This window comes from Hypomesus transpacificus, chromosome 9, assembly GCF_021917145.1.
Source record: "Hypomesus transpacificus isolate Combined female chromosome 9, fHypTra1, whole genome shotgun sequence".
Classification (NCBI taxonomy): Eukaryota; Metazoa; Chordata; class Actinopteri; order Osmeriformes; family Osmeridae; genus Hypomesus; species Hypomesus transpacificus.
Window position 1 is genome coordinate 22,254,051 of NC_061068.1, and position 20,097 is coordinate 22,274,147.

General features: G+C 41.6%; 1 protein-coding gene across 3 annotated transcripts; it reads left to right on the forward strand.

The window, feature by feature from the left end:
* The first annotated feature begins 145 nt into the window (after nt 1–145).
* On the forward strand, nt 146–19,917 carry stab1 (stabilin 1). Of its 3 annotated transcripts, XM_047025681.1 has the most exons (69): nt 149–499; nt 854–993; nt 1,159–1,274; nt 1,452–1,537; nt 1,763–1,832; nt 2,021–2,116; nt 2,250–2,360; nt 2,516–2,706; nt 2,833–2,963; nt 3,165–3,292; nt 3,466–3,542; nt 3,649–3,771; nt 3,852–3,986; nt 4,088–4,159; nt 4,272–4,385; nt 4,959–5,012; nt 5,123–5,203; nt 5,575–5,733; nt 5,935–5,997; nt 6,169–6,258; nt 6,347–6,433; nt 6,626–6,737; nt 7,068–7,254; nt 7,472–7,565; nt 7,932–8,090; nt 8,267–8,362; nt 8,547–8,642; nt 8,780–8,827; nt 8,938–9,065; nt 9,222–9,333; nt 9,459–9,536; nt 9,758–9,859; nt 9,936–10,040; nt 10,171–10,302; nt 10,392–10,520; nt 10,644–10,697; nt 10,800–10,913; nt 11,113–11,308; nt 11,604–11,699; nt 11,836–11,881; nt 11,961–12,040; nt 12,199–12,324; nt 12,520–12,593; nt 12,807–12,878; nt 12,991–13,110; nt 13,402–13,449; nt 13,528–13,602; nt 13,692–13,838; nt 13,937–14,068; nt 14,151–14,210; nt 14,504–14,680; nt 14,767–14,856; nt 14,994–15,140; nt 15,273–15,329; nt 15,437–15,620; nt 15,729–15,878; nt 15,983–16,087; nt 16,238–16,345; nt 16,436–16,629; nt 17,212–17,356; nt 17,499–17,632; nt 17,722–17,887; nt 17,964–18,070; nt 18,186–18,302; nt 18,388–18,528; nt 18,693–18,806; nt 18,914–19,060; nt 19,159–19,260; nt 19,477–19,917. In XM_047025681.1, exons 1-69 carry the CDS (start codon nt 434–436, stop codon nt 19,525–19,527), a joined length of 7,644 nt encoding a protein of 2,547 aa, XP_046881637.1. In that variant the 5' UTR covers nt 149–433; the 3' UTR covers nt 19,528–19,917. The 3 variants fall into 3 exon arrangements, with proteins under 3 accessions (XP_046881636.1, XP_046881638.1, XP_046881637.1); XM_047025680.1 differs by having other exon boundaries at nt 146–499; nt 18,914–19,260; XM_047025682.1 differs by having other exon boundaries at nt 147–499; nt 1,763–1,836; nt 18,914–19,260.
* Nucleotides 19,918–20,097: the final 180 nt, after the last annotated feature.

Below are 20,097 nucleotides of genomic sequence, written 5' to 3' on the forward strand. Positions count from 1 at the left end.
TTTAAGGTCAGACTATCTGCTGGTAGCTGTTTTGTGATCGTTGATTAGCTTTTAGAGATTCTGCTGAATTTGACAGCTCAGTCAGCTGACAGCCAAGGATATCCGTTCAATCGTAGAAGGGGATTTGGGAGGGGGTCTTTCCTGTCAGGAAAAGACATTTTCTCACAGTCCCTTCTCTCCACTTGAACCATTGTGTGCGTGTTGATTCTGTTCAATGTAACCACAGCATTTGCCACATTAAACTAGGAACGGTCTGCAACTTTTGTGTGGTCAGGTTAGGAAACAGAATGCAGAATTGAGGAAGGTATTTGGGGAGTTTCTACTCTCTGGCCTCTCCGGGGATAGGAGATAAGGGTACCGGGGGAGGATCCTTTGACGCTTTTTTCTTTTTTATATGTGAGAGAAGTTTGGAAAAAGCTTAACACCCTGCACTATGAGAACAACCACAATGTACCTCCTGTTTCTTGGACTAATGGTGTCATGTAGTTTCCAACAACAGGTAAGCAACTGTTTTTGTTGTATGTTTTTGCTGGGTCTGTTTTGATTGAATGCTTTTGATTTACCAATCAACTATTTTGTTCAGTATTACTGATCTGGAGAAAGCAAACACACACACACACATTCATCTGAAATAAAGATTGCTCAATCAGAATCTGTATGTTTGCAAACTATTAACATTTCATCAAATCTTCTCTTTTGTGTCGATTGATCCGGAAGGACGAGTAATTTCCACTACAATGACTCATTTACCTGTGCAGGTTCCATAGTCCTTAGCATCCGTGTGCATAAGACATCTAAATGTTGTCTGCTAAGTGACCCATGACTGATGTACTATCCCACCTGTCCACTCCAGCTAGTTTCCAACAATCGCTGCGATGTACCTCAGACTGTCCCTCACGTCACCCCCTGTACCTCCTGTGCTGCCTCTCCTGCGGTGCAGTGTCCCCGGGGACACAGGAAGACCACGACAGACTTTGGGGTGGCTAACTGCAGGTAATCTCCCCTGTCCCATCCCCTTATCCCAGCAAACACTTGGAATTACTCTTGCAAGGGGGCAAAAATATGCCTTCGCCAAATTGGAATGTGTGCTGTGAAATAGGGATGTGGTTGATTGTGAACGGAAAAGTCAGTGTCTTTTGCTGCCATTCATGTTTTCAGCTACGTAATGGATATAGGTGGACATGATGTGGAGCTGTCTGGCTGTACACATGAGTGTGTGAAGACTGTCACAGTGCACAGATGCTGTCCAGGCTTCTGGGGCCATCTGTGTTTACGTGAGTAGGACACCACCCAGGCCAGAGGTGTGGGTCTGTAAAGTGTTAACAAGCTTGGGATTAGGGTTTTTGGAGTCTAGCATTGATGTGGCTCCTTTTAGTGATCTGTATTCCATTTCTGTAATGATATGTTTGTGAATTTGGCTATCATGTCTTTTTGTCTCTGTGTCACTGTAGCATGCCCCAACTGGTCTGGTAATCCTTGTAACTGGCATGGCACTTGTATGGATGGAGGTACAGGCAACGGTACGTGTGTGTGCCAGGTGAGTATTGGAGATAATCTCTTAAAGTGGGTCTGATATAGATTAAAGAGTCGGTACAATGGTAGAATGCCGATATCTGTCCTGATGAGTTGTGTTTTAAGTTTGCCTTGACACAAGTACAATAAATATTGCACAAGTACTTTAAACACTATTTGCAATGGTGATAAAATAAATACAGAAATATGTGAAATTGTGTAATGGTTTTATCGTGTTTTTGTCCCTTAGGAAGGTTTCGCTGGGTCTGCTTGTCAGGAGTGCACCGATAAGAATGCATATGGAAATGACTGTAAAAAACGTAGGTGGGGTTAACATAGTCACTGTACATTTCTTGATATATAAATATGTTCCTTATTTGATACATGAAACTGATACTGATGGTTTTATTATGCTAATATGTTTTGTGTATTATATTTGTACCTAAGAATTGAGACATTTTTAGTCGAATAGCAGCTATCCTAACTTGACATTATGTACTTGAAACAGAGTGCAACTGTGTGCATGGAGAATGTAACAATGGACCAGATGGAAATGGAGAATGCTACTGTCAGCCACCTTACTCAGGACTCAACTGTGAACAAGGTGAGTTGAGACCCAGTTGTAACCAATGTTTTTCCAACCTTTTCAACCACATTTTGTTGACAATGAGGTATAATTTGTAAGCACACAATTACGGTTGCTTGAATTCACAAGTAATTAACTTTATTCTCCACAGTATCTGCCTCCTGTAGAAACTGTACTTCATATTCCTACTGTAAGGCTGTGGGAGACAATGCTGTGTGTGAATGTCTGCCTGGATTCAAGAAGGTTGGACACAGTTGTGAAGGTAACAGAGAGCAGATCATATTCATCATGTAAAAAGAGATGGAGCCAACCTAAAGTTATTAGCAGGGTAGCCAAATGAGGAAGGAGATATTGCCTGTACATTAAACTAAGATGATTCGGTTGAGTCCTGAGTGACATCGTATCTGTATCTGACAGGTGTATGCTCTCCAAACAAATGTCACCTGGATGCAGAGTGCACCTATTTGGGGGGCACAACTTTTCAGTGCAGGTGTAAAATCGGTTTCGAAGGAGACGGACAAAGATGTCTTCCCATCGACCCGTGTTCCAAAGGCAACGGAGGCTGTCCTGCCAACTCCACCATCTGTGTCTACGAAGGCCCAGGCAAGGTGAGATACATCCCACTGTGCACTCAGGGATCGACCCTCACTGACGCCTACAGCATTAGGGTTGATCCGGCACATTTAGGGTGATGACTGATGCTCCTACTCTTCCTGCTGTGCCCACTCTTCCAGTCCAGCTGCATGTGTATGAGTGGGATGGAGGGCTCCCCTCCTTCTGCAGGCTGTGCTCTAAAGTCAGCCTGCACAGAGCACACATGTGACAGGACAGCTCGCTGTGTGACAGCACTGGATGGACTCCCCAGGTTTGTCCTGCCTTCACACACAGAGGAACACAAGCAACACGTGTACAAAAAGGGCCAAAATAGCTGCAAGCCTCTTGATAAAGACATGTATGATAAATCAATACATGCCAGTCAAAACACAATTTCCACATTTCCCTGTGAGGTGTTGGTTGATGATGCATGGAAGATGACATCTCGATGAGTCCTTTTTTTATTTTTAAGATGCATTTGTGACACTGGGAAGGTTGGTGATGGAAGCCGTTGTTATGGCACCCTGCTGGACAGGGTGGTGGAGTTGAACAGTGACGGAGCGCACAAGGGAAAGCTCACTGGGACCATCATGCTGTTTGGTAATTTGATTAACAGTTTTAACATGATACGTCTACTTCCTCTTCGTTGTTCATTTTCTGTTGAAGTTATTTTTAAGATCTGTTAAAGATTCACTGTGTTTTAGGGAGTCTCCGTGCAAACCTCATAGATTGTTAGATGGAAAGTTGGATTGACTGGTCTTTCTGTCTTCTAGAGAAAGGCTGTCCCTTGACCCTCAGCCAACGTGGGCCTTTCACAGCATTCATTCCTCTTCTCACAGACCCATTAACTGTAAGCTAAGAGATGTAGATGGTTGACAACCTGAGATGAACACTGACAGTGCAACCTGGCTATGAATTACTGGTGTCTGTTTTAATATTGGAAGTTTTATCCATAGGGTGTTGATGAAACGTTGACTTGCAAAGCCCATCTCGTCCACGGTCAACACCTTTACAAAGACATGAAAGGTTTCACCTTTCAAACATCTGCTGGACTTTCTGTCATGCTCAAAGCTAATAAGGTAAAACCGCCTTCTGAGATTCTATAAAAGTTGCTGTTGCGTGGTGTCATCTGAAAATTGTATGCTTACTCTCTTCTCAGCAATTACTCCTATTGGAAGTTCCAGACACTCTGTACACAGTCGTACAAGAAGATATCCCAGCAGCCAATGGGATCATCCACATCATTGACAAGCCAATGTCCACGACTGTCTCTCAAGGTCCAAGGGATGAGCAGGTGAGATGACACAAAACTGCTGCTCCTCCGTTCATACTGAGCATATAGCAGGATGTCACCACAGTTGTATGAGTTCATAATCGTACTTCTATGGTCTGTAGCATGCCGACAAGACAATTGGGGACATTCTGAGAAAGGATGAAAGATACAACAGATTTCTTTCACTGGTTGATGTGAGTTTACAATCGTGGAACACTGTATGATTGCTGGAATTTCTAAATCAAGATTTTTAATTGATCGTGCTTGAAAGTATGCCCATATGTATACCTGTTTTTCCCTCTCTAGAACTGTGGAGCCCCTTTGCCACTGAGAGGCCCAGGGCCTCTGACTGTGTTTGTCCCCACCAACCAAGCTATTGACAAGTTTAGAGATGGAAGGATCATGTACATGTTGACAGATGTGAGTACATTTAGTCATTTAGCAGATGCTCTTGTCCGAGTAGCATTACAAACCTCACTGTTTCCCAGTCTGTGGGCCAGTCTCTACATTATAGCCCCTTTTACCTTGTTATAACCCCCAACAACCTATTGTATACAGCACTGTGAGGCAGCAAATACTATAGACACCACATTTTCACCTGGGACTGTGTAAACGGGGCTTAGATTAGAGACTGGCCAACAGCCTCCCAGAGACTGAGGGCTGGGAACAGTGAGGTTTATAATGCCTTAAAGGTCAGCATTTGAATTCTGTCTATGCTATAGCTCAAGGCCGTAATCATAATACATATTGGGGGGGACACATCCCCACCAATATTCAAATCTGGACAAAATGTCCCCCCCAATATATTGATATAAAAACATAAATGTGCTACGCTACGACAGGCAACCACCCACGCTGTCCGGAATGATCATTTAAAAAAATATTAGTCTCCCCCAATATTGACTCCATGGCTACGGCCTTGCTATAGCTTCAAGGTTCCTGTGCGGAAAAAAGAAAAGAAAAAGACTAACCGAATCCTGAAATTTGTTCTAGGCCAAGCACAAGCTTCAAGAACTCCTAAAACACCACATGTTTTCCAAGGCTTCAGTAAGGGGCTTGGCGTTTATCTCAGCAATTTGAATTGAGTCTCACAATACCACCATTATTCTATAGATTTTCTTTTCATGTATTTAGATGATGTTACTTTCTCTTTTTAGCTCACAGTGGAGCAGCTGGCCTTCATGCCTCAGATTCAGACCATGGCCAATCAGGTTCTACAAATCACTACCTCCAGTGATGTAAGTTATTTGATACTTACAATAATGTTCTGTACCCAGAAGTAGGTGTATTGGTGACTAATCCACACACTATATTTATAGTAGATTTGACAGAACTTTGGATGCCTGAGGGAAAATTGCTCCATCACAGCAACAAGTAACAGGAAGAAGAGTGACTGTCAGTACAGAACAGTAAATGTCAATAGCTAACATGAAGTTTATACAAAAGGCTCATTGTCACTCCAAATAAAAAAGTTACATACAAATAAGACCCCTATAGTTTTCATGATATGGTTTTGGGAGATCATTGTTGAATGTCATACAAAATGTGAATTCAATTCAAGTCACAATTCAAAATGCTTACTCATACAATTGTGTTTCCTTTTTTACAGGGAAAGATCTTATTGGGTGATAAGGGTGCCCCTCTTGAGACAACCAATATAATTGCTTCTAACGGTATCATTCACATGGTAGATGACTTGCTCTTACCAGCCTCCATAGTCCCAATCCTGCCTCACAGATGTGACGTCAATGAGACCAGGATTACTCTGGTAGGTGTAAAAACAAAATATGTACATTTTCCATCACATTGTTAACATAGACTAAGAACATTGTGCATTGATGTGAAGAGTCCTATATCCTGTACCTGTTCAGTTACCTTAAATAAGTCATTTATTTAAAAATAAATCTGAAATGATTTCCACGAAATGTCCCAATGGTGTCAAGATTAAGATAAACTCCTGTGTCTCCAGGGCCAATGTGTCCGCTGCAGTTACCTCTACGAGACCCAGTGTCCAGACGGCAGCACCGAACTGGTAAAATACACAAATTTTTATTTAACTCACGGATGTTATTTAACTGTATGCAACAGACCATGCCAGAGAGCTTTTATACAGTATATTTGTCATTCAAAAGGAATTAAATTTTTGAGAGGTGTTTGCCTGTTGTGTTACTATATTGGCCAGTTACTATGCCTTGTGCCATAGCCACGCCATATGAACTGTGATTACCAAACCTCTGAACGGAATCCCTCAATGAGCAAGGGCTGCGCCAAATACTGCAGCACAACTGAAATGGTGGGACCATACTCTACTGTACTGCTTGTACTGTTTTATACACACATGGCAATATTGGGAAACTGAGTAAAAGTTGTATTTGTTTCAGGGGGCTGAATGTTGCAATGGATTCTATGGCCCTGACTGTAAACCATGCATCGGGGGTTTCCAGACTCCATGTTACGGCAAGGGAAAAGTAAGGGAAAGATTTTCCAACCCTTTCTGTACATACATTAGACTTTTTATTGTTTTTTCTCTATACCTAGTCGAATGTATGGTTCTCAGAAGAAGGGTAGATACTATTTTCCCATTCGGTACATTCTGAGGTTCTGTTTTTGAACAGTTTCATATTATACATGTGATGTGAAAGAGGAACATTTCTGTCTAGTGTTCCGACGGTATCCATGGGAACGGCTCGTGTAGCTGTGATCAAGGCTTCATGGGTGTGGCATGTCACATCTGCTCAAATCCTTCTAAGCATGGTGAAAACTGTGACGAGGGTGAGTCCAGTTGCCTTTGAACTTTTGAGTAAATATCTACAAACGGAATCTGAACGTGACTTCTTTAGCTTATCTCCTCTCTCCCTTACCTCCACTGCCCAGACGTGTTTACGTCACCAAATTAGAATCTAAATGCATACAGTATTAAATAGAGATGGTTTTACTTTGATACAATTTTTTTTGATAATTACCTTTGCAGTGTAAATACACCTTGGGTGGAAAGAGAGACTGTATATCCACTTGCTTGAGTCTTTCTAAGTATGTGTCATGTTTCCACGCAGGTGTATTGCTGCTGAGATGTAATCTCTTTGTTGTTTTTACTGTGACTAGACTGTCGCTGTCTTCATGGCGTGTGTGACAACAGACCCGGCAGTTTGGGAGTCTGCAGGTGGAGCACGTGTCAGGAAGGCTACTCTGGGGACTACTGTGATAAAACAGCCACGCCCTGCAACTCAGATGGCCTATCAGAGCACTGTCATGTCCACGCGTACTGCAGGGAAGAGGACGGCCTTACAACGTCAGTGTTCTCTCAGAAAACAGCCCCTTTTAGTAGAAAATGTTCTAAAAGGTTCTGTCTGGTTCTGTTAATAGTACATCAACCATGCCTATGTATTGGTTTAGTTGGTGCTAAGTTTCTGACTTCCTGATTGAGGTTCTTTTTTTTTGGGGGGGGGGGGGGTGATTTTGGATCTCTTTTCAAGTGTTTCTCCCACAATGTATCTCCTGTGTGACAGGTGTGTGTGCATGCCAGGATACAAAGGCGACGGACACGACTGCATAGCTGTCAACCCCTGTTTGCTGCCTGACCGAGGGGGCTGTGATATAAATGTAAGACTGGAGAAGGTTGTCTAGCTTGTGGACTCAGATTCACCTCATCAGAGGAGCTCCTTCATCAAGAATGATTTGAGAACAGCGGTCTTCAACCGTGGTCCTCAGGGCCCACTGTCCTGTATGTTTTCGATGTTTCCCTGCTCCAACACACCTGATTCAAATGAATGGTCATTAGAAGCTTGATAACCTCAATTCAGTTGAATCAGCTGTGGCACATTGTTCTGGGAAACTGGTTTTCCTGTCATTTGATAGGATGAGGTTTTATATGAACATATACAATACTGTTTATTCATCGCCTCATAGAGAATAGATATACCTGATGTAAGATGTTATTTCAATTTGAGTCTTGATATATCCCTCCAGGCCCATTGTTTTTATGCAGGTCCAGGGAACGCATCGTGTGTGTGTAACGAGGGCTGGACAGGGGATGGGCTGCTCTGCAGTGAGGTGGACAGCTGCCTGATGTCAAGTCATGGTGGCTGTGATCCAAATGCAGACTGCAAGTCTATCGGCCCAGGTCAGGTACTGGATCAACCATTGGCTCTTACACTAAACTCTTCTTAACTAAATCTGAACTAAATGATTTCACAGTTATCCTGACCCTTAGAATGTGTATACATTTATGTAAATATTACACACCAAGTGTCTCTTTATGAGACCTGCCTGTTCTTGTCTAACTCCCTTCCTGTTTTTCCTAGAATGAATGTACCTGTAAGACAGGATACATGGGAGATGGGATCATTTGTGACTTAATCAACCCATGCCTGAAAACCAATGGAGGCTGCCATACTTTGGTTTGCACAAACATTATTTTCCAATTCTTCATAATGTCCTTGGCTACAGTCAAATACGAAACTATATTCCCATTTTGGGCCATTTACCTGTTTCACATGTAATATTCTACACTGTGTTCTTGCTCACCGCTATTTTGTTTGACGGCATGTTGAGATCCACTCTGTCTGGTTGTCCCCTGGTCAGGCTAAATGTAAATCTGAAGGAGAAGGAACTCACACCTGTACCTGTCCTGATGGTTATGGTGGAGATGGACGCATCTGCTATGGAAATATCCTAGAGGTAAATTTCTGGATTTGTTTTAAAATTGACTTGTTTTTAGTCGTCCTTAATCTGGCACTTATATATTTATACATTTTTCTAGCAGCACTTGCTTTTGTCTGATTATTGTACTATTTTAATTATTATTTGTTTTACAGGAGGTGGAGATGAACAGGGAAATGTATGCATTCTACAGGTTATTTGTGGTATGTAGCTCTAACATTCTTTAAGAGGTCTTAGCTCAATCATCAATCATACATTTTTTATAATTACATTTGTTTTGTTTATGTATTCAATATGCTTCTCCTGTTCTTAGAGGAACGCCGACATTGACCTTAGTGGCAACATCACTGCATTAATACCTACCGACAAAGCAATTGCAAATCTAACCAGAGAGGTGAAATCCTTTTGGTCTGATCGTTATAAGCTTCCTTACCTTGTAAGGTAATTGACCCAATACACTCCCTGCATCGGAGAACACCTTTAAGTTGGACCTGGTTCCTTGTTGAAAAAGTGCGAAATCGCAATTATTTCGATTTGCTGGTCCTAGCAAAAAAATGTTGGCCTCCTAATGCTGTTTGCTTTTTTCCCCTTCATCAGAGCTCACATACTAAAGGGTATATTTTCCATTGAGGACTTTGACCAACAAGTCAACATGAAACTTCCGACCCTAAATTCAGGAACTGAATGGGAGATAAAAAACATAAGTGGTGTAGGTAAAAGTTTTGATGATTTTATTTAAATTACACAAGCCATCAATATGGTGAGAAACAACTTCTTAAATGTGACTTTACATTTTGGCGATGGGCCTTTTTGTGCTTTTTTCTGACATTACAGCAAATCTTGATACAGAATGCAAAGATCGTGACCCGTAACCTCCCTGCGGTGAACGGATACATTCACAGGATTGATACGGTAGTTTCCTTGTAATCGTTGGTTATGGTATAACAGTTTTTGAAGCATCAATTGACACAATGTAATTGCTTTTTATGCATACTTCAATGAAATATCCAAAGAATTCTCCAAGCTTTTCTCTAAATATATGTATTCAACCGTTATGTTGCAGTAGTCAATGCCAAACTATTTTTGCTTGCAGTAGCATACAACAATTGAAATATTCTCAAATGGGGGTTTAGGTGCTCATCCCCTCCTTGGCAGACATACCTCCACCACCCCTTGATCTGATGGAGTTTCTCAACAACAGCCCCACCCTCAGCCTTTTCAGACAGGCTGCAGTGGTAAGAGCTGTTCCTGCTAGCAAACACAATCATAACATCTGAAACTGGGATTGATATTGTTTCCTCCTTCTTGCAGCTCTACAATTTGACTCAGATTATCAAATCAACTGACTATACTATTCTAATACCCCACGATGATGCTGTCAAACAATATATCAGCAAATCAAATCAGACTCAACTGGTATGTAGTAGCATGACAAAAGAAAAATACAATAGTGGGAAATGATAGCAGGTTAATAGGTAATTGTCTGTGCTATTACATTATTGTCATAGACTTTTATACTACAGATGATCTTGTTTTCTGTCAACAGGATGAAGAAGTATTTAAATACCACATCATTAATGACCGAGTGTTTCCAGACCATGTGCATGATGGGATGTTGAAAACCACTGCACTTGGGAAGTCTTACCAAATCATGTTTCATTTTGACAGTAAAAACCAGGTATTAAATCGTTACTTGCCCTCTCTTTAGATTAACATTTAAAACAAATGGTATGACTGGTAACTGCTTGCCTTCTCCACCTCCTCTAGACGTTGGCCAACGACGTTCCTCTAGATGGAACCTTTAACGAGACAAGAAATGGTGTTGTCATGGTAATCCCCCAGGTTTTACAAGTTCACAAAAACCGATGTGGTAAAGAAATCATCTTTAAAGGCAGGGTGAGTTATAGTTCATTAAGTCAATAATGGAAAATCGGAATTGATTCCTTATGCAATTCATGATGATGATACACAATAATGGAAATGTTAACCATCTTGATTTGACTTGATTTTCTTTCAAAGGGGAGGTGTACAAGCTGTGACGCAAAACCCAGATGTTACGCCTCATATAAGCCAGTAAGACAATACTCATATAGCCTAACACTATTGCATACATCTGTCATGTGCTATGGTTTACCATGTTCTTAACATATTTATGACTGATCGTCTTAATTATAGATTACAAGTAGTTTTCCCAAGAATATGAGATCAAACTGCAAGTACAGGAAGAAAGTTGGCTCCAGATACGTATCTGTCCAAGGCTGTGTGATGGAATGCTCCAAGGTGTCCGAGGTAAAGTTTTCCTGAATTACACAGATTCTATAGTATGTTGGGTAAAACAACACCCTAAAGCTATATTTAGTCTGCTCACAAAAGGGGCATAATTCCAGAACAGTAGGCCTACATTCTTAGTCTGAGAGCTGTCCAGCTCCCAATCATGTTGGCCGTGCTATTGTACAGATCTCAATGTTGTTAAACCTGTTGGCTATAGGATCATTCATGCTGCCCAGGGTACTTTGGGCATGACTGTTTCAAATGCCCAGGAGAGTTGGAGAAGTGGTGCTCAAACAATGGCAAGTGCCAGGACGGCAACTTTGGCAGCGGAGAGTGCTTGTGCAACGAAGGGTTTCATGGCACATCCTGCGAGACCTGTGAGCCAGGCAGATATGGGAAAGACTGCAAGTCAGGTAGGAGTCATCACTGAGGCTCAGTGAAAACTTCAGATTTGAAACACTACTACTGTCTTTGATCCAGAAGAAACATGGCATCATGTCTTGCCACAGCATCCTAACTAATCTGTCTCTATGTTCAATAAGGAACTAAAAAAGAAAGAAAACAAGATATTTATTTGTGAGAGTCGCCTTTTCTTACATCGGGCTTAATCTGTGTATGGATATTCATTTGTTGACTGGTTTGGTGGAATACCTGCAGCCAACTGTTAAAACAGTAGCTAAAATGAAAATCCTTAACATCAATTTGTAGAGTGCAGTTGTGCCCATGGGAAGTGTTTGGATGGATTGGAAGGCAACGGAAGATGTCTGTGCTACAAGGGCTGGAAAGGAGTCAGTTGCTCTGTGGGTATGTTTCTGGACAATCGACTACATTAGATATTTACTTAGTAACCGTTGGGTAAAACATGATAGACATGACATAGATTTAAAAAAAGCTATTCTTTAAAAAACATTTATTGGGCTGTCTACCATTCTCTTTTTAGAAATTGTGGCTGATGCTTGTGGAGGTGCCTGTGATGAGAATGCAAAGTAAGTGTTTAACTGAGGACCAAGTTGTAATTCTGATAAGTAATTCTATCATTAAATGACCATCGTTATTTTGTTTAAGCTGCATTTCTGAGGGTGTGGGAGCCACTCCCTCCTGCACCTGCGTCGCCGGCTTTGAGGGAAATGGAACCTTCTGCCAAAGTAGGAAATAGTTTCCGTTTTTGTATGTGTAGCCTAATGTAAAACTGCAGAGATTAACTCCTGTATAACACTCCCAACAAGATGATGTTCCTTTCACCATATGGAAATACACCAATATGTAAACACATAATACTCTTGTTTTGGAATGTCTTGTACAGAGACAAATCTGTGTGCTACTGCCAATGGAGGCTGCTCAATGTTTGCCGATTGCACTGAAACTGTACCTGGAGAGAGAACTTGTACTTGCAAAGAGGGATACACAGGAGATGGAGTCATCTGCTTAGGTATGTTACAACAGATGTGCTTGCCTGTTCCATGATACACAAAATCAAGTTTTATTTTCATTTTAAATTAATGTTATGTGTAATTAAGCCAAACAATTGTAAATTCCAGACAGTCACAATCACAGAACAAGGCATTCATGGTTAACATACGATAATGTACCTCTTAAAGAGAAATTCATTTTTGTGAGTTTTCAGAGATTGACCGTTGTCGAGTTGGCAATGGTGGCTGTAGCGAGAGGGCTGAATGCATCAAAACAGGCCCAAATTTAGTAAGTTGTTTTCTCTCTCATAACCCATGTATCACTTGTTCTCAGTAGCTAAGTTAAACGTCACCTAGCCCGAGACCTGAGTCTGTATGCCCATGTTCTCATCTAAGCTTCAGCCAGAGAGATTGGTCATGCCTACATCTAGTAGCTCAGGTTCTGGCTGTGCCAGTATCACATCCTGGTAAAAAATATAAATAAAAAACCTTTATCTTTCAGGTGGCCTGTAACTGTTTTCAAGGCTATTCAGGAAATGGAAAATATTGCCTCCCAATTAACCCTTGCAAAACTGTAAGTGTCAATAAATGTTTTACTTGGTGTAAAAATGTATGTTGGACCATAAGTCTCAAACCTTTCTGTATGCCGTTGCACATCAGAACTACATCTGTAACCTTCTCCGCAGGACAATGGAGGATGTGGTAAATATGCCAGGTGTTTGTACATTGGGCAAGGTGAGAGGAACTGCTCCTGCATGGGAGGCCATGTGGGAGATGGCTTTGACTGCCGAGGAAGCACCAGAATTGTGAGTGCGGCATGGGTAGTGTTCCTCGTGTCCCTCGACGTGATCACTAAAGTGTCACAAAAGTATGGATGAGGATGTTTGAATGTGCTGAACAGGTTCATCATTGGGATCATTAATCAGTGAACATGAATCCCTACCCCAACCTTTTATTCGATTCAATGACAAAAGAACATCGTCCCAACAGTTGAATTTATTAGAGTACTACATAAATACATCTGAAACAAGACAATGCTGACAGTGTGTATCACTGTTATTAAACAAACACTTTGAACCTCTGACATATTAATGCAGGAAATATTTCGACGCCCAGAAGCTGCCTGGTTCCGTTCTGCACTACCCGTGAGTATCCATGACGATTTATATGACGACTTGATCAGACCAACTGCTTGCTCAGTATGCTGTTACTTCTGATTCTAGGTATCTGATTCACGCATCCTATATGGAGATGGACCCTTCACAACGTTTGTGCCACTGAATAACAGCAACATCGAGGTAAAACAAGTGTTTGTTTTTCTGCTTCTTCTTAACCATTTGCCCGTCCTCCATGTTTGACAGGGTGTGGCTTCTCTTTCTCTGGGCAGATGAGTCTCTGGGAAAGCCGTGGGCGATCCTCAGACTTGCTGAGATACCACATCGTTTCCTGTGAGACTCTGATGTTGGACAACCTAAAGACCACCAGCAAAGCTGTGACCATATCTGGTCACCAGCTCACCTTCAGTGTCAAGGAGGTGTGTCTATCTTTCTCACAGCAGTAAACCGTCTTGGAATTCAAGATCAAGATACCACTCTTCACTCTAACCCCTCCTCCTCCCCCTCCCCCTCCCAGGGAACAGTGTACATTAATGGAGACACACAAATTGTCACCAGTGATTTTACCACTGCCGATGGTGTGATTCACTATATTGACAAGGTCCTCACTCCGTATGAATTGAAAGATAAACCATCCCTATCAGCAAAGGTACAAGTCCATCCTAGTTGACCTTATCAACAACAAAGTGTCTCAGACTTGGTGAAGTAATGTTATTCCCTGCAAATTTCAGATTAATTTTACTGAGTCGGCGAAAGTATATGGATACACAAAGTTCAGCAAACTCATTCAGGTACAGTGAAGAGGATGAGTAATAATAACAACAGCTATGATGTGTAATATGTGGAAACCTTTCACCACTGCAATGATTCAGAAGCTAACCTATCAGCATGATGGAAAACAGGCATAAGATTATGTTTGATTTAAATAACAAGGTAATGATTTGTTGGTAAATACATGCAAACCCAGGGCAACTTCTAAATTAAGGACATTCATATGAGAATATTGATGAGATTAACCTCCCCATAATCCATAATGTTATAATCAAGGTATTATATGTGTGTGTGTGTCTGTGTGGTGCATTAGGATGCCAACCTACTGAGCCTGTTACAGACCACCATCCACCAGCCCTTCACTATGTTATGGCCATCTGATGCTGCTCTAAACTCCCTGTCAGAGGACAGGCAGCGCTGGCTGTACAGTGAGGACCACAGAGACCAGCTGGTCGCCTCCATCAAGGCCCACATCATCCGCAACGCCAGGGTAAGGCTTCTTCTGCTTCCTTTGTTTCAAAATACAAAATACGAAAAGCATCCAACCAATAATATGTTTTTTCTATAATGTTCCAGCTTATGGGTGTGAGTCAGCCAGGGTCATATGCCTCCTACCGAACAATGCATGGGTCAAAAATCGCATTCAGCTGTGACAAAAAACTTGTGGTAAATTTTGTTGGTTGATTTCCTGAGTGATGATAATGGTGGAAAACCTTCACATTTTTAAGACACAGGCTTCTAGGGTTGCAGGTGTTTTTACAGACGGCAGCTTGACAACTAAAGGTTTATGGTCTTTCTCTTAGGGCAACGTGATCATTAACGACAACAGTGCTATAGTCATTGACCGGTTCATGCAGTTTGATGTTGGTATTGCTTATGGCATTGACCAGCTTTTGGAACCCCCTGGTTTGGGTGCTCACTGTGATGGTCTTGAAAACAGGACTGTTTTTGTGAGTATTCAAGAACATTTAAATATTACAACATTGTATTGACTTCTATCTTAATGTGAGTCATTGTTATTTATGTGTATGATTGGCAGTAAAGTTAAAGCTTTTATGAAACATAGATGTATGTTGTACCAGGGCCGTTGTGGGAGCTGTATTCTTCCACGTAGGTGTCCGTATGGGACTGTTGACCTGGTAAGACATAAAAAAATACATTTAGTATTGAAAATAATTCACAGGTTGTGAGATAACAGACTGTGTGTATATGGTTAGTCATTTCTACCGATTTTCTTCTCCTGCAGGGCAAGACCGATATCTGCTCACACAACATGTACCCCATGTCATTCCCCAGACACTCTCATATATTTCAAGACCTTTACATTCGTAACCATTTTTCACATCGCAACATCGGTTGTAAGAGGGTGTGTCAGACCACGTCATGGACCCCACGCTGCTGCAAGAACCACTATGGGAGAAACTGTCAAGGTGAGGTTCAGGTGTAGACAACATTCTCATCAAATTTTGCACATTGGCCTCTGCTACACAGTTAGTGTCAACATACTCTTTCACTACCGGGATACCATTTTGTTTCAGTGTGCCCTGGTGGTTTGGAGGCCCCTTGTGGTAACAATGGAAATTGCAATGATGGCGTGTTGGGGAAGGGGACCTGCCAGTGCCATGACGGCTTCGGAGGCACCGCCTGCGAGTTGTGTGACAACCAACACTACGGGCCTAACTGCACAGGTTCACCGTCCTACTAAAAACTGTCAAAGTGTACTCATGTTTCATTTAATACTGTTTGGTCTGTTCAGTCATTAACTAAGGCTTAACATTTGTGTGTGTTGTAGCGTGCAAATGTGCCGAGCATGGGCGCTGTGATGATGGAATGGCGGGTGATGGGAGCTGTGCCTGTGAGGAAGGCTGGATGGGAGACACATGTCAGCTGAAGATGGGTACAACATCTACTGATGCAACTTTACTATCAGAAACCGTACAAAAGACCACGAGTCAAAGAAAACGTTTTCATATTTGTCTAGGCAACGGACTACCTCAATCTTGTGTCTAATGTATAATCAAACATGCCATTTCCTGTCTGTGATTAGAAAAGAAGCCTGTCTGCTCCCCTGAGTGCCATCCCAATGCTGTGTGCCTACCTGACAATGCCTGTCAGTGTGAATCCCAGTACATTGGGGATGGTAGAAACTGCACTGGTGGGTTGCTGGCATGTACCAATCAGGATTTGTGGGTTGGAAGGTGGAGGTATTTGAACTATTTCCCTGTTTTTGTCATTGGTCTGGCAGCTCCTGATCTGTGTGGGGAGTACAATGGAGGTTGCCACCAGCATGCAAACTGTACACAGACAGGTGTCACTGTGAACTGCTCCTGCCAAGCCGGTTACTCTGGCGATGGCTTTTCCTGTAGCCCCATCAACAGATGCGTGGAGGAGACCAATGGAGGCTGCAGTGATTTTGCAGAATGCCAATTCACAGGTCCTGTAAGTCATTCTCATTTCCGGGTCTAATCTCAGGTCTAGTAGTTAGCATAGTGGGTTTCCAGGGTTATTATTGTGGATGATGAAATTATACCTGAACCAAAACAATACAGTACCGTGAGAAACTGAAATTAAACTCTTATGTTACACAAACCTCCAAGTACAATTACATACCAAGTCAGTGTAGGGAGACTGCATATGAAACTAAACTCCAAAACAAAAGTTGTGGTGACCTTTCTCTATAAACCTACCCCCACCTAAACAATCCTGACCATTTGTTAGCATAACAGTAAGACAAAAGGAGTCAGTTAACCCTAGGTGTTATCCTCAGTGATGAGGCCACATGATGGCCACTGAAGCCATTTTAGCTTCCTCTTCGAGTGGTGCGATCCTTCCTTGGAAGGTGTGAGTCAGATGGTGTGAAAAGGGTATTTTAGTTCATCATTTGTCTCCCCCCTGTATGACTGTTACTGTTATAATCTATATTATCATCAAATCAAAATGTGTTTTTGAAGAGGGTAAAGAGAATGGTTTGTGTTACATGCTTATTAAGTGATATTCTTTGTATGTATGGCATTTTGTCAGAATGAGAGGAAATGCGAGTGCCTCCCAGGTTACGTGGGGAACGGGATCCAGTGCCTGGAGAAGCTGGTTCCTCCTGTTGACCGCTGTCTCTATGACAATGGAGGCTGTGATCCCAAGGCAACTTGCAAGGACCTTCACTTTCACGGTAGGAGATGGTCAAGTCCGTGGGGTATGGCAGTCAGTAGTTTTTATTGGTTTTATTATGAAAAATCTAAAAGGTGTTATGAGCTAACAAAATTGCTGGTGAACACTGTAAAATATATTGTACTCACTCTACAATGTATTAGGTAACACTGCTGGAGTGTTCCATCTGCGTTCACCTGCTGGAAAGTACCAGATGAATTACACCGAGGCAGGAGCAGCCTGCAAGGCAGAGGAGGCCACACTGGCTACCTTCTCACAGATGTCTGATGCTCAACAGGTCCTCCCAAAAATACTAAACAATTCTTCTTCCAACATTCAACTAAAATCATGCGAGTCTTGTCTTGATATGACAAATTCTGTTTCCAGCTTGGAATGCACTTGTGTGTCGCTGGATGGATAGACGGGAAAAAGGTTGGGTATCCAACCAGGTTTCCCTCTGTTAAATGTGGTGACAACCATGTTGGCATTGTCCTGTACAAAGAGCCTGTAGTCACCAGCAGCAAATATGATGCTTATTGTTATCGGATGACAGGTAAAACAACGACATGCTTTTAACAAATTATTTATTTATGATTAAATAGATTAGTGAACTTACTCCTTTTTTACAGATGTCTCCTGTGTGTGCAGAAGTGATTATGTTGGAAATGGAGATTTTTGCAATGGGGACCTGTCCAGTGTTATAGCAACCAACTCAAATTATTCTTTATTTTACAAAGTAAGTATATGCTAGTATTCTGCATGGGACAAATATTCTAATATTAATTTACAATGACACGGCAAGTATACAGTGACGTCTAATAATTTTCCTTGCATTTTATTTCTCTCTGTAGATGTTACTGATGTATGCACAGTCAACAGAGGGACAGAATTTATTGAATTTTATGACAACCAGTTCATCATATGCAACACTCTTTGTACCACACAATTCTGGGTTTACAGAAAATGAGGTGAGGAGGGGCCAAAATAAATACATCAAATGTAAAATATTGGTGAAGTCAAATAACCATTTGTCTTGTAAATATATATATCCAGACATTATCAGGGAGAGACATGGAGTACCATATTTCCACCAATAACAGCATCCACTTATACGATGACCTGAAGCATCAAGGAGTTATCCCCTCCCGTCTGGGGTATAACATCTCAGTGGTTGTAAATACCACAATCACCAAGGTCAATATGAAGCCAGACCTTCACACAGGATCAGAGTCATCAGTTCAGGAATAAAAATATCAGCAAATTCAACAACTGTTAACCTCGCAACTGGTCTTAGATTATCATACATTATCAAGCTCAACTGGCTTTAGAAATGTTGAATACTTTTTTTTTGTTTGCAGGATTCCCAAGCAGAGAAGCTTGTGAACAAGAGGCTATTATTAGCTTGGGATATCCCAGCATCCAATGGTATAATACATATAATTGAAGGTCCACTACGAGCCCCGCCTCTACCAGTGAGTGAATTCAAATCTGATCTACTCCAAAAACATGTTTATCTACTTTTACTAGTCAAACCCAGTGGACCCCTCAGGCAAGCTAAAGCTCAGCCTGTTTTTTCCAGGTGTTTCACAGTCTGAGCCAACCCCATTCTGCTGGTGCCACTGCATCTTCCATTCTGGTTACCCTGCTGATCATCTGCATCATCACTGGACTAGGGTACTATGTCTTTAAACACAAGAATGATGCCTTCCGCTTCCACTACTTCAGGGTAAAAAGCTTCTTTATTACACTAAATACCAGTGGAATAACAAATACCCTTGGAAAACCAAACATGAACTTCATGGTGTCCTTTTCCCCAAATTATAGAATGAAGATGAGGATGCTTCTTCCAGAGGAGGCAAACCAGCCCTGGTGTCCATTCCTAACCCCCTGTATAGTGGCTCCCAAGCATTTGTAGAACCCTTTGGTGTAAGTGTTACAGTTTGTGCTTGAATCCCTGTGAGCTCCACTTGCTTACCCACAGCTGGTGCAGGAAGCTTCAGTAGAAGCACGATAGAGAAATAAAGACATTTAGACAATAGCTGAGAAATGGATGTGTGTAAAAAAAAAAAAAGAAAAAAAAAAAAGCAACGATTATAACAGTACAGTTCCTTCTAGAAATGTAATAGTTTAATATCATTTCAGGACTCTGGACAAGAGGACGAAGCGTCTGGACCACCCCTAATTCTTGAGTAGTGTTAGCATGACTACATTTTGTCTAAGTATGTTTGTGGATGATTTCCCTAACGAGATTTGAGAGCAGTTTAAATATTCATTATTTACACCATTGCCTTTTAAGGAAAAGCAGGGCAATTCATTACTTTAAAGCTTAGATTTCACAGCTACTGAAATTCTATTCTCCCCTCCTCCAACATCCACTCAGAGTAAACCCATCCCCCACACAGAGGAAGCTGCCTGTTGGCAGGAGAATGGAACTAGCTCTTGGATCTTGGAACTAGCTTGACAATCAGACTAATACAATTAAAGGCTGATAAAGATTCCTTACAGTACATGCTATTTTGAAATTTCAGCATATAGGCATCTTAATGACTGACAATTAAATGTAAAATAAATAGAATTGACATACATTTTGGGATACTGTGTGAAGGACCAATGCTTCTGATTTATTTGTGATTCACAGAAGCCAGTTCTACTTTGCTTCCAATCAAACAAGTTGGAATGGAATCTTTCCAAATGTTCCGATCATATTGAAAATCATTCTCAAGTAACCCCAAAGGGGATGTGAGTTTAGGAAAAGCATTTGTG